General features: G+C 36.5%; 1 protein-coding gene across 1 annotated transcript in view; it reads left to right on the top strand.

Moving 5' to 3' along the window:
- The window catches only part of LOC140172593 (hyalin-like), an 89,640-nt gene that overhangs the window by 1,065 nt on the left and 73,117 nt on the right, over positions 1 to 15,458 (top strand). Inside the window, exons 2-3 of the mRNA XM_072195732.1 lie at positions 6,522 to 6,779; positions 13,874 to 14,134. Coding sequence (XP_072051833.1) covers positions 6,522 to 6,779; positions 13,874 to 14,134 — 519 coding nt within the window. The remainder of the gene's footprint in view (positions 1 to 6,521; positions 6,780 to 13,873; positions 14,135 to 15,458) is intronic.

Raw genomic sequence — 15,458 nt, 5'->3', positions numbered from 1 at the left:
TCACCAAAAATCATATATTTGGGTCAAGTGAAGTATAGACAACATATTTATGAAGGTTTCCTTGAGCAAGCGGTTCTTTTAAATTTCAATGTAAATTTGTATTGCCGGTTTAGGCCATTTTGGCCAACTAGCAAATGTCATGTGTTAAGCCTCCAGCAATCAGCATACTTTTGTTTGCCTTGATTGTGTCCGTTTGTCCGTTTGTGTCCAATACGCGTATGCCAAGCCGCTCAGCGGCAAGCGGCAGGTATGAAACCAGCATTAACTGAGGTTTCCCTGTCATACCTAAGTAAATAAATGCTAGCATTTTATTGAAAATGAATACTAATCTATTTTTAATTTTTATCTTTTAAATGTTATAATATGGCTTTAAGGGGGTTCGAAACGATGTTTCTGGAAAACGGAAACTGAATTTAGAACCATTTGAATAGATTGAATACGTTAAGGGGGTACTACACCCCTCAATAAATTTGTGTATATTTTTGCATTTTTCTCAAAAACTAATAACACAGTGGTAACAAAAGTTATGTATATTATAGGGGCAAGAAATCCAATTACTACACTGGAATTTCAGTGACCCAAGACAAGCGGTTTGTTATTTATGATCAGAAATAAGGTACCGCTAGGATGTACCTCGTTTCCTATCATATATACTGAACCGCTTGTCTTGAGTCACTGAAATTTCAGTGTAGTAATTGGATTCCTTGCCCCAATAATATACATAACTTTTGTTACCAGTGTGTAATTATTTGTTGTGAAAAATGCAAAAACAGTCACAAATTTACCACATGGGTGTAGTACCCCCTTAAGCTAAATACACTGAGCAAAATAGTTTTTGTTTGAAGGAAATCGGACATACGGTTGTCAAGATATGCATGTTTTTAGTTTCTTTGTATTCTATTGTTTTTGCCAATATATCGATGAAGTTAATGAGGAAAATTGGCATAATGTGCTCATGAATATTCATGTTTGCCAATATTATACCAATATCTTATGAATAAACCTTCATACTACTTTTATTTTTTATATGATTTTGACATGAAACTTTGCCAATGTGTTTCTATGGCCTAAAACATTACCATGTGATTTTCCCACCCATCTAATTTGCATATTTGCATAATTAATTAGCATTATACTTAAGGCTAATTAATTATGCAAATATGCAAATTAGATTTGCGGGAAAAACACATGTTAAAGGTTTAGGTCATAGAGACAATTGGCAAAGTTTCAGGTCAAAATTCTCAAAGGTAAAAGTAGTATGAAGGTTTATTCATAAAATATTGGGAAAATATTGGGAAAAATTAATATTAATGAGCACATTTTGCCAATTTTCTTCATTAACTTCATCAATATATTGGCAAAAACAATTCTGTCGGTCGGACATCCGGGTTATCTCTAGTCTCGGGCCCAAACTGCATGTGGCTCACGGTTTGTTGTGAACAACAGAAACCGGCTGTGAAGGAGGCTACATAGCGATATTGCTGGAGTGACCTTCAATTTCGGAAAAAACGACACTCGACCATGGAATTTAATTTTAAGTTTGTCAGTATATAAACGGTAAATCAAGTAAGTTTCTTCCACTCTGAAGACTTAGAAACGGTTGTTTGATTCCACTGACTATTTGCGATCGAAATTTACATAACACCAATGACAGAAATCATTAACAAAAATCGAATCACGGACTTGTTTTCACTCGAACATCATCAACCGGAAGTGACGTGACACAGACCGACAGAATAGAATACAAAGAATCTTTCAACAGCAATATCTCAAAAACCGTTTGTCCGATTTGGCTCAAATTTTAGAATTAAGATTATTTTGCATATCTCTCTGCAACAAGTCTATTTTAATCTCAATCAGAGCAACTTGATTTTGCCTTTCATACCACCTTAAGTTGAGCTAAGTTTTCCAAAGTTATTGAAAACGTCATAACATAAATATTCATGACCTCCTTCGAAGTGCAGGAATCCAACGCTTACCGCATCCGCATGCACTGCATGTGATTCACATGGCTAACTTTTAATCGGGCTTTTAATACGCGTCTACATGTATAAACCTCTACAATTAGCAATCGGTTCTCAATATTATACATGTATGTGACCTTAAAATATTACTAATGTGTTTTAGTCAACACTCACCACCAGGCTTGGGTCCTTTAACAATGTTTATACCTTCCAAACACGTCGCGATTCTCGGTACGTACTTTCCACGTAGGCTGTCATTGTATCATGTGCTTGAACTTAAAAAGGAGAGCCCGTTTTCAAGAGGAGCCCCCCTGTGGTAGGTAAAATGGCGTTACATGTAGATATATCATCATTTTATACCGGAAGTGACTCCTAAATTACCTTTATCCCTATAAAAAAATACCACATGATACATTGGGTATAACAATTCCTGTGAGAACATAACATATCATTCTCCTATTGTTTTCTTAGCTAATAAAAATTTTTGAAGAAATTTCGATTAATACCGGAAATGACCCCTTAATGACCTTTGACCCCAAATCTGTGTACACCACATTGACACTGTGTAATAACAATGCATGTGTGCAAGTTGCATCACTGTCCTACGTAATTTGTGTGAGAAGATGCATTTTAAAGGTATTTCGTTTTATACCGGAAAAGACCCCTTAATGACCTTTGACCCCAAATAACAAAATACCATAGATACATTGGGTAAACACAATTCATGTGTGAACATACCATCACTCTCCTATGTTTTTCTTAGCTAATAAATTTTTTTGAAGATATTTCAATTTATAACGGAAGTGACCCTTTAATGACCTTTGACCCCAAATCTGTGTACACCCCGTAGACACTGGGTAATGACAATGCTTGTGTACAAGTGGCGTCACTGTCCTACGTAATTTGTGGGAGAAGATGCATTTTAAAGGTATTTCGTTTTATACCGGAAGTGACCCCTTAATGACCTTTGACCCAAAATTTAAAAAAATACCACATATACACTGGGTAACCACAATTAATGTGTGAACATACCGTTACTGTCCTATGTTTTGTTTAGCTAATAAAAATTTTTGAAGGTATTTCGTTTTATACCGGAAGTGACCCCTTAATGACCTTTGACCCCAAATCTGTGTACACCACATAGACACTGGGTAATAACAATGCATGTGTGCTAGTGGCGTCTCTGTCCTACGTAATTTGTAGGAGAATATTCATTTTGAGTTGAAATCACGTTTTTGACCCCTGTGACCCCTGCGTGACCTTTGACCCAACGAGTTTCATGTGACATGTAGGGGCACGGTCAATGATCATTGTGACCAAGTTAGGTCAAAATCGATGTAAGCATGTGAGTGCTAGAGCAAATGTAATGGTTGACAGAAGAAGAAAGAAGAACCTGTAAGAAAAAAGACACAGCCGTGACTAACGTCACGGCTGTGTAAGAACTAGACTTAGCTGTGGTAAAATAAAAGAATACCACATATACATTGGGTGACTGCAGATCATATGTAAACATACCGTTACTGTGCTATGTTTTACTTAGCTAATAAAAATTGTTGAAGGTTTTTAGTTTTATACCGGAAGTGACCCCTTAATGACCTTTGACCCCAAATCTGTGTACACCACATAGACACTGGGTAATAACAATGCATGTGTGCAAGTGGGGTCACTGTCCAACGTAAGTTGTGGGAGAAGATGCATTTTTAGTTGAAATCACGTTTTTGACCCCTGTGACCCCTGCATGACCTTTGACCCCCACAAGTTTCATGTGACATGTAGGGGCACGGTCAATGATCATTGTGACCAAGTTATGTCAAAATCGATGTAAGCATGTGAGTGCTAGAGCAAATGTAATGGTTGACAGAAGAAAGAAGAAGAAGAAGAAAGAAACACTAGACTTAGCTGTGGTCTAAGACCACGAACACAGCCGTGTTGTGACCCCTTAAAGACCTTTGACCCCAAAATATATGAAAGCCCCATAGACATGTGTCAATCCACATTTGCACGTGGCATCACTAGGCCATGTTATTTCTGGCAGAAGGGGCATTTTGAAGGTTTTTCGTCTCAGACCGGAAGTGACCCCTTGATGACCTTTGACCCAAAATTAAAAAAATACCACATATACACTGGGTAACCAGCAATCATATATGAACATACCGTTACTGTCCTTTGTTTTTCTTAGCTAATAAAAAATTTTGACGGTATTTCGTTGTATACCGGAAGTGACCCCTTAATGACCTTTGACCCCAAATCTGTGTACACCCCATACACACTGGGTAACACCAATGCATGTGTGCAAGTGGCGTCACTGTCCTACGCAATTTGTGGGAGAAGATGCATTTTAAAGGTTATTTCGTTTTATACCGGAAGTGACCCCTTAATGACCTTTGACCCGATATAAAAAAATATCACATATACACTAGGTAACTGCAACTCATATGTGAACATACCGTTACTGCCCTATATTTTGTTTAGCTAATAAAAAATTTTGAAGGTATTTCGTTTTATACCGGAAGTGACCCCTTAATGACCTTTGACCCCAAATCTGTGTACACCACATAGACACTGGTTAATAACAATTCATGTGTGCAAGTGGCGTCGCTGTCATACGTAAGTTGTGGGAGAAGATGCATTTTTAGTTGAAATCACGTTTTTGACACCTATGACCCCTGCGTGACCTTTGACCCCACAAGTTTCATGTGACATGTAGGGGCACGGTCAATGATCATTGTGACCAAGTTAGGTCAAAATCAAGGTAAGCGTGTGAGTGCTAGAGCAAATGTAATGGTTGACAGAAGAAGAAGAAAGAAAGAAAGAAAGAAAGAAAGAAAGAAAGAAAGAAAGAAAGAAAGAAAGAAAGAAAGAAAGAAAGAAAGAAAGAAAGAAAGAAAGAAGAAAGAAGAGTAAGAACATAAAAAAAAAAAGACACAGCCGTGACTAACGTCACGGCTGTGTAAAGACTAGACTTAGCTGTGGTCTAACCCACGAACACAGCCGTGTTGTGACCCCTTTTGACCTCTGACCCCAAAATATATGAAAACGCCCATAGACATTGGCTAATGTCAATGCATGGGTGCACGTGGCCCCACTTTGCTATGTTACTTGTGGCAGAAGGGGCATTTTGAAGGTTTTCGTCTCAGACCGGAAGTGACCCCTTAATGACATTTGACCCCAAATAAAAAGATATCACATATGAATTGGGTAACCACAATTCATGTGTGAACATACCGATACTGTCCTATGTTTTTCTTAGCAAATAAAAAAATTTGAAGGTTTTTTCGTTTTATACCGGAAGTGACCCCTTAATGACCTTTGACCCCAAATCTGTGTACACCCCATAGACACTGGGTAATAACAATGCATGTGTGCAAGTGGCGTCACTGTCCCACATAATCTGTGGCAGAAGATGCATTTTAAAGGTATTTCGTTTTATACCGGAAGTGACCCCTTAATGAGATTTGAGCCCAAATACAAAATGCCACATATACATTGGGTGACTGCAGATCATGTGTGAACATACCATTACTTTCCCATGTTTACTTAGCTAATAAAATATTTTGAAAGTATTTCAACTTATACCGGAAGTGGCCCCTTAATGACCTTTGACCCCAAATCTGTGTACACCCCATAGACACTGGGTAATAGCAATGCATGTGTGCAAGTGGCGTCTCTGTCCCACATAATTTGTGGAAGATGCATTTTAAAGGTATTTCTTTTTATACCGGAAGTGACCCCTTAATGAGCTTTGACCCCAATTAAAAAAATACCACATATACATTGGCTGACTGCAGATCATGTGAACATACCGTTACTGTGCTATGTTTTACTTAGCTAATAAAAATTTGTGAAGGTTTTTCGTTTTATACTGGAAGTGACCCCTTAATGACCTTTGACCCCAAATCTGTGTACACCACATAGACACTGGGTAATAACAATGCATGTGTGCAAGTGGGGTCGCTGTCCTACGTAAGTTGTGGGAGAAGATGCATTTTTAGTTGAAATCATATTTTTGACCCCTATGACCCCTGCGTGACATTTGACTCCACGAGTTTCATGTGACATGTAGGGGCACGGTCAATGATCATTGTGAACAAGTTTAGGTCAAAATCGATGTAAGCATGTGAGTGCTAGAGCAAATGTAATGGTTGACAGAAGAAGAAAGAAAGAACCTGTAAGAAAAAAGACACAGCCGTGACGTGTGTAATACATCTTGGGGACTGCAGATATGAACTGTGTGCATTGTCAATGGACAGATTAATATTGGTTCTAGTGTATAATCTAATATATTGTCATGACTTCCGCATAGTAATGCTCTGCGTGCTAGGCTTCATCAATCAACATAAAAAGTACCAAGTTTTCAGATATTTTCTCGAAATATCAACATCTATCTTAACAACCACTTAACCAATACTATCCTTGTTTGTACTCATTTGGTCCTGCCCATTGAAGGTAATCAGCAAATAATGTACTAAACAACTATAACCATCTTACTTTTCTCTGCTGTTAGATTTCTACTGTGGATCTATTTTGATTGAAATATTGATATTTTTATCCATACAGCAGCAGACGATACCACTCCACCAGTCATAACAGGCTGTCCTACCAGTGCTATTCGAGTCACAGCACCTGTTGGAAGTAATTTTGCCACAGCTTTTTGGACGGAACCAACTGCTACTGATAACTCTGGTGAAACACCAACACGCAGCAGAACTCATGCACCAGGATGGCCATTTGCTTTTTCTATAACTAGAGTGACATACAGATTTTTTGATGCATCTCTAAATGTTGCTACTTGTCAATTTGATGTGACTGTTTCAAGTAAGTTATAAACAGCTTAGGGGAATGGGCTCTCTTTATTCTGGTGTTGTTTGGTATTCATGGCTGACATTATGATAAATGCCTAAACAAAGCGAACAATTTGAGGGAAAAGAGATGCCAAGATGATCTGCACTTTTAAATCATTTCTATTTAAAATGAAACTAAATTTGCAAAATACAATGATTTTTTTTTTTAACGTGCCCTTATGAGAAATTTGGTAATTTTAAAATTGTGTGATTTTCTGTTGCTATTTTGTGACCGAGAGGTAAATCTGGTATGTTACCCTTCTTCCTGGCCCTTTTCTGTTGAACTTCCCTGTATGGCAACCCACCTTTCCACCAAGAAAGTACCAAAAAGGAGCTGATTTAATATTGATTTTCATTGTTTTATCCTGAATTTTGGATTGCGGTTAACATTCTTAACACGGGTCTCTATGTAAAGATTAAACTAAAATTGACCATGATGTAATGCATCTTCAAATGAATCTGGCTTGTGATTGGTCGCCCAGATCTCGTTATGGTTTAAATCCTCCGGGCACGTGCCATTACCATTAAGGTGGTATTGGATGCATTTTCTAGAAATTAGGAAATGCTTTGAGCATGTTTTAAACAGATTAATTGTGTAGGGTAAAGTACACTAATCAATATGCCTTTTGTTTGGAGCAAATCGGACATACGGTTTCAATAATACATCAATTTATATGTTCTTTGTATCCTATTGTTTTTGTCAATAATCAATATAATTAATGAGCTAAAAGGACTGCAAAGGCTCATTAATATGTAATTTTTGCCAATATTTTGCTAACGATCAATGCATAAATGTTCAGGGTACTTTTATTTTGCATACTTTTGCCCTGAAACGTGGTCAAAGTGTTTCTAATATGTTCTAATGTATCATATCGTGCAGACGCCCTCTAATTTGCATATTTGTATAATTAATAAGCTAATTTGCATAAATGCTAATTAATTATGCAAATTAGGGGGCGGCTTCATTATATAATACATTACAACACATTAGGAACACTTTAACCAAGTTTCAGGCCAAAAGTATGCAAAATAAAACTACCCTGACCATTTATGCATGGATTTTTAGCAAAATATTGGCAAAAATTATATGTTAATGAGCTTCTCCAGTCATTTTAGCTCATTAACTATATTGATTATTGATAAAAACAATGATTATTGATAAAAACAATAAGATATAAAGAAAATATAAATTGATATATTTGGAAAACCGTATGTCCGATCTGCTTCAAACAAAAGGTATATTGATAGGTGTGCTTTGCTCTACTCAATTAATCTGTTTGAAACATGTTTAGAGCACTTTTATCGTATACAACTATCTATGGAATTTCCGGTGCTTTTGTGTATGCGCGAAAGTTTTAGTGGATGGACGTACATCTACAGTTAGCAGCCTGCACAACCGATTCTTTAGAAATGCTTAGTCGCGCTGAAAGTCGATCGATACATGTTAAAATCAGCACAATTCAGAGATACACCTTTTTGCTATGAAATTAATTTTCTCGGTCAAATATAAAGCAATATTTTTTTTTTCTTCAGTAATGTCAGTTAAAAACTTGGTGCTTGGATATACATTTTTTTTACAAATCCTGGTGTTAAAATTAAGCATCAAATTGTGTCTTTTAGTGTGATATTTTTGATTTTTATAGGCCTTCAGTTCGCACGCGAGCTTTTTACGGAATTCATTTTTAGCGTCTCAAACTAATATAGTTTGCTAAAGAAAGATATTTCCCACCTCTGTAAAGCACATCGTGTGGGTCTATATATTATAGTTTTGTTAGAATTTCCGTTTTTATTTTACCCTTTTCCCCTTCATACTCGGAAAATGTCTAACTCAGTACTTTTATCTCGAGAGCAACCGACAGAAATAGTCGATATTTCCTTTGTTGTTTATCCAGGTCAATTTTCCATTGAAAGCAAATTGCCCGACCAGCGATTTGGTAGCCCAAATCCCCAATTGAGTGTTCTGGTTAAACATGATCAGTAGGAGCGCTATAGACCTGGGAATTTCTTTGCTATATTGAAGTTCTAGCCATGCCGGTATTCCTATTAAACCCAGGGATATCGATCCACAATGCTAGTATTAGCCTTAGATTTCACTCGTTGATTTTGAAAAATGGCCAGCCGGCAGTTAAAATAGTGAAATGAAAACGCAAATTCTGACAAAACTATGATATATCGCTCACGGTGATGTGCGTTAGAAAGTTGGGAAAAATCCTTCATTAGCGAACTATCTTACTTTGAAAAGCTAAAAGGTTGATCCAAAAAAGGCTCGCGGACAGAGTTTAAGCCTATCAAAATCGAAAATCTTACACTAAATGACTAAATTTCACGCCTAAGTTTAACACTAGAATTTGAAAAAAATACAGTATCAAGCACTACAATTTTTCCTGACATTTACTGAAAAAATGAAAATGATTGCTTTTCATTTGGCCGAGAAAATTAATTTTACATCGAAAAGGTGTAACTAAAAATTTAGCTCATTTCAACACCAAATTCGATCGTTTGTATTGCCTCATTAAATGACTGAGTGAGCCTTGCCAAACAAAAGAATCGGTTGTGCAGGCTGCTAACTGTCTAGCGAGTCTTGTACTACCATGCTTAGTGCTTGTGGTTAAATTGGATTGATAAACAAGTATGATTGACAATATGTTTTAGAGAACAAAGTCCCGGGGTAAAGTTCTGTTTAAAATTCAAAGTAAATAGTCGGATTTTTTACTCGGGCTTTCACGATCAATAAAATGGTACATTCCAAAATCAGAATTGTTCAGTATTGGAGTGAGCCATTATGCAAGATATGTTGCATTCAATAACATAGGCCTACGTATACTTTACTTTTCCTGTCACTAATTATACAAACTATTAATTTTAATAAACATCAATATAATTTTGAGTTCCAACAGGATGCGTTCATCATGATTAATAATAACATATTTTTATTTATCAAAATTCGACTGTGGCATAGTCTAAGGATGTACCGATGAAAATGTTGTCAAAATCTTCGTTTTGATAAATGATTTTAAACAATGATAGTTAGCAATATGTAGGATGTTTCATAACCTAGATTTCGCATCAAAATAGGTCAATGACCATAGAAACCCATTGAACTTGGCATGTTTTGATGTGTACAAAAGTAATGAAACATCCTCACATGTTGCTAACTAGCATTATTTAAGATCATTTATCAAAACGAAGATTTTAACATCATTTTTATCAAGATCGAGCAAGTTTAAAATTTTGACCTTTTAGAGTTCAACGCTTGACCTTTGACTTTTTGGTAATAACTCAAGAATGGTACATCCTATACCGTGATTTTCTGAATCCTTATGACCAGAGGAATACATAAGTAATGTTTTTAACACAATTTGATGAAGTTTGAAATTTGACCCCATGTAACGTTTAATGACCTTTCCCTCACTCATGGGACCTTAGATTATTAATACACAGATTGGAATTTTCCATGCCTGTGCCCTCTAAGCGTACTCGAATTCAGCTGACGCCGGTACAGCGTACAGATCTGGCGACATCGCTTATCTTACGCGAGAAGGTTCTTTTGTGTACGCTCGCGCTGTTTGCGCTATTTTGAGTTTGCTCACGCGGTACCTGACTTAGCGTCGATCCCCTGAGGCAACATGCCATGTTTCCGCGGTATGCATGGGACAATATTTTATTTTGGGAACAACAACATTTTTGTACTAAGGATTTTAAGGATTACGAAGAAGTAGGTTAGAAAAAATATCTGGGTGAATGGGGAACAATAGCGACTATTTCTCTATTAACAGCTGGTGTTATCAATGATGTAACACCACCAAGAATCATGGGTTGTCCAACTGACATCATTCAAAACCTGCTATCTGGAAACTTTGCGAGGGTGGAATGGGATGAAACCATTTAAGGAAACCATCGGTAATTTACAAAACCAGAATACTCTAAAATTCATAAATATTTATATTGTGCTAATGAGCCTTACAAATAGCAAATATTAAAGCAATTTCATAAATAATAAATACAAGATCTGACATTTAACAGGAATGTTGGATTAACTTCATACTTTTATATCGTAGAGTCAGGTTGCCAAATTCAGAAACCATGGTAAAATATTAAAATTTGAACTATAATCTAATCAACTGGACTGTGTTTAGTCCAGTTTATTTGATTATAGTTCAAATAAACACATCAAAAGAAATAAGTCCCCCTCTGAACATGTCGTCATAACATTGTAAGGTTTCGTTTTGTACCAATAAAACTAACTTTGAAATAATTATATGACTGTTTACTAAGTGCTGTGTGAAAATGAGAGATTTACATGACGTCAAGGCTGAATGAGCCTAAATTGAAGGCAAACACTGCCCTTTTCAAAAGTCACAAAGTAGGCCTATGCTTGTCACAAAAGTTGATTCATGGCTTGTTACTAATGGGAAACCCCATGTGTTCATGTAGTCATGTTGTGTTGTGACTCCCTACATTTTTGTCATCAAAAATATTTTATGACACCCCCTATTTTTCTTTCCGTATATAAATGTCATCCCCATCTACTTCCAGGGCCATACTGCCCCCCCACTGAGCCCTCTGGAGGGTTTACATTTGCTACCCCCCCAGAAACTCGTGTAGGTCATCCCAATAAGGATGGCCAATTGCTCCTGCGCCTGAACTTTTCACCCGATCATGGAGGGTGCGATGGAGAGTTTTCAGTGCCTTTATCTTAGCATGTATCTACTCCCCCGACCGTATGGGGAATCCCCCCTTGTCATGTAATAGCGTGGCTATCTCTTCCCAAAGCTTTTTTTTATCCCAGAAATACTTTCCGCGTCTCCCAAATTTTGAGGATAGCCAATGTTCCCTTGTCATTCCAATTGACCCCTATATTGTGTTTATTTATATTAATATTTGCAGCTGCAGCCATGATGACATCACGCAGTAAATTACTCTGCTCAGTGGCGTAGATTTCTTTTTGACATTGGGGGGGATGGAGTTGGAAAAAAAAATTCAAGTATAGTCAATCCAGCACCTTTTGGCGACAGAATAAGTTTTTGGTTCAATTGTGCGCGAAGCTAAACTGATGAAATAATGGTGTAAAAGTAGAATAAATTGAAGCGCGCGAAAAATTGCACTTTTGGGGCAAAAATGGGCAAATATGAGGTTAATTTGGTCAGAAACCCATTATCAGGCGTCAACATTGGGGGGTGATTGTATGGACCATCCCCCTGGCAAAATATTGGGGGATTTACCCCCCATCCCCGGGATCTACGCCTATGACTCTGCTTACAATTTTGCGCGAGTGATATACTCACAGTTATATCCGACAGCCCAATAGTGCTGCATGTCCACACGTAATTACTATTACCGGACGTAACGTTTCGATCGGTCTTAACAGCTCTTAAGCCTGGTCATCTTCAGCCTTAAATTTTCGGATTTAGTAATGTTTTTTATATCCGACGCTCATTCACACTGCCACTTATATCCGATACTATTACCGACGTAATTTAAGTCCGACTGTGTGAACAAATTGTCCGATTTAAAGCACATTACGTCGGATATAGTTATATCCGACGCTAATTCACACTGCCACTTATATCCGATACTATTACCGACGTAATTTAAGACCGGTAATAAGTGATTTAAGTCCGACTGTGTGAACACGACTTGAGTTGTAAGATGACCAGTTCCATTCCTTGTCCCAATACGCCTTGCAGTTAACAAGCATAGGTCTACTTTGTGACTTTTGGAAAGGGCAGTTTTTGTCTTCAATTTGGGTTCATTCAGCCATGAAGTCATTTTCACAAAACACTTAGTAAACAATCATATAATTATTTCTAAGTAAGTTTTATTGGTACAAAGTGTTACTTTACGATGTTATGACGAAATTTTCAAAGGGAGACTTATTTCTTTTGATGTGTTTATTATTATTATTATTTACTACCTAGATGAATGATAATCTTCACAAACATGGTTAACATGCAAACTTGAGATGTCAACAATATGGATTAACATTTTCACTTAAAACAATTTGCAGTGTTTTATCAAATAATCCAGGGCTGTAATTATGATCAAATGAGCTATTCCATTTAAAATCCACACTACCCCTGTGGAAGATTTAGCTAAAGTCTGAATAATACATGGGGAGTATGGGTTTCAAAATGAGTACCTCTGACAAATTACATTTGAAAAACAACAACTTCCCACTTGGGAAGATATTTCCAAAATATTCAAAACATGTTAAGAATCATTGGTGGTGGTAATGATGAATGGGCTAGTTCAGTTGAAATCCACATACCCTCCTATGGAAGACATGATCCAGGGAGTGTGAATTTCTAATGGGGCTACCTGAATGGATGACTCCATTTGAAATCTATACTCCCTGTTTAATGTCTTTCAAACTGAATAGCCCACTATATTGAAGCTTGGAGATAGTAATAGAGGTAATTCCTCCTTTCAATCAATTTGTGTGTACCTACACTGAGTGCAGCATATCACGAAGCTGTTATCATGTATTGGCCGGGTGTTATGTGTTTGTGTGTGGAGGCCTGTACATACAAGATGGTGGATATGTGACGTCACAGGAATTATCTTTATAATAAATTATAAACTGATCCATTGAGATCTTGCAATGTTACACTGGTATTATGTTGTTGAACAGTTGTCTTTCAATTTTGACAGTGTACATTTTCAAATGTACATGTATCCCAGCATGCATTGTATGGTCACCACTGATGGCAGTATTCTCATAGTACACATTTCTTGCTCTTGTGTAGCTTAAGTTTCAAAATATGTACAAAAACACTTACCATAACTCAACTCCTTGGAATAGGGCATGATGGAATATTGTAATGGTCCAATTCATTTCATGTTGGCATAAAAACACAAAAATGCAGTCATATTAGTCATGAAGCACTATATTAATAGAACTACTGAAGTGAACCCATTGTTGCTTTTGTTGTAGTTTTATGATCTGTCATCAGCAGTAAGCTCTCCAGTGCAGCTGGTAAACTTTGGCTGGCATTCAACACAAAAGGAAACATTTTTTTATATTTTAGTTTTAAGCTTTTACTTTTCCTTCCTTTACTATCATTTTAGCATGTTGTGATGTTGATATCATCCCACCAGTAATCACTGGATGTCCCAATACTGTACGAGTCTCAGCACCTACTGGTAGCACCAGTGCCATAGCTACTTGGACAGAACCCAGAGCTACTGATAACTCTGGTGACACACCAATACGCACCAGGACTCACACACCAGGCTCACCTTTCCCTATTGGTACAACCACGGTGACATACAGATTCTTTGATGCATCAGGAAATATTGCTACCTGTCAATTTGATGTGATTGTTACATGTAAGTTGGAAATGCTTTTTTGAAAACTTCAATAGTAATATTTAATAGTAAGCTTTGTGAATATTTCTTACAAAATATGGTTCAAGAATGCATTTAAACATATTTATTCACAAATCATTTGCACAAGAACGAATGATAATGAGACAAATGAAAGGGAATATTCCGAAATAATTAGGGTGATTACATAACTGATGCATGCTTGAACCACATTTTGTTCTGTGTTCTCAAAATTACAAAAAATGACTTCGGCAATTATCGCAGCAGGCTGATAATATGTGACATTACAGGAATTATCTTTATAATAGATTATAAACTGATCCATTAATATGTTGCAATGTTACACTAGTATAATGTTGTTATTGTCTTTCGATTGTGTACATTTTTGCATGTACATGTATCCCAAGATGCATTGTGTCACATGGTCACCACTGATGGCTACATTCTCATATTACACATTGCTTGCTCTTGGTCAGTTAACAGTTTCAAAATATGTACAAAAACACTTACCATAACTCACCCTCTTGATATAGGGCATGATGGAATACTGTAATGGTCCAATTAATCTCATGTTGGCATAAAACTACAGTCATTTTAGTCATATGTGAAACGATCTGCTCCATGGGGGCCAAAGGAAGCATTTTTGAAAATAGAGTTACTACAATTATTACCTTGTAGTAACGTTAGGCTATCATTATCATTATACTGAAAACACCAAAGGTTTGATTTGATTTGATTTTATTCAGCATGTTAAAATGGATACACATTACAAACATTATATTGCACTTACAGGTAAAATACATATTATAAACATACAAATTATTTTACATACAGAATCCATAACACCATGCCAAGGATAACCCTTTAAGCTTAAAAACTTATTTCCAAAGGGGTCCTTATATTACAGAAAAAAGATAATAAAAGTTAAGACTGGTAAAAAACACCAAAAATCAAAAACAAGGCATTGGAGCAAAAGACAACAAACTAGACATTCATTTGATTTAAAAGGTGAGCTTTGACATCTTTTTTAAACTTGTATTTCAGTGAGACAGATTTAATATCTTCCGGCAAGCTATTCCAGTTTTTGATAGCATTAAAATAAAAAGAACCAGAACTAAAAGACTTGATCCGTGGAACTTGAAAATTAAAGTCCCTTCCCCTTGTGCTGTAATGATGCACACTTGATAGTCTAGTAAAATTCTCATTCATGTAGTCAGGACAAGTATTGTGAAAAATATTAAAAACATGATTTAAACGGAGCTGCTCAGCTCTGTTATTTATATTTAAAATGCCAAAATTTTGAAAGTCAGAGTGACTGATGTGATAC

The sequence above is a fragment of the Amphiura filiformis genome, chromosome 16 (genome assembly GCF_039555335.1).
Source record: "Amphiura filiformis chromosome 16, Afil_fr2py, whole genome shotgun sequence".
Taxonomy (NCBI): domain Eukaryota; kingdom Metazoa; phylum Echinodermata; class Ophiuroidea; order Amphilepidida; family Amphiuridae; genus Amphiura; species Amphiura filiformis.
This window is presented reverse-complemented; position numbering and strand designations above follow the sequence as displayed.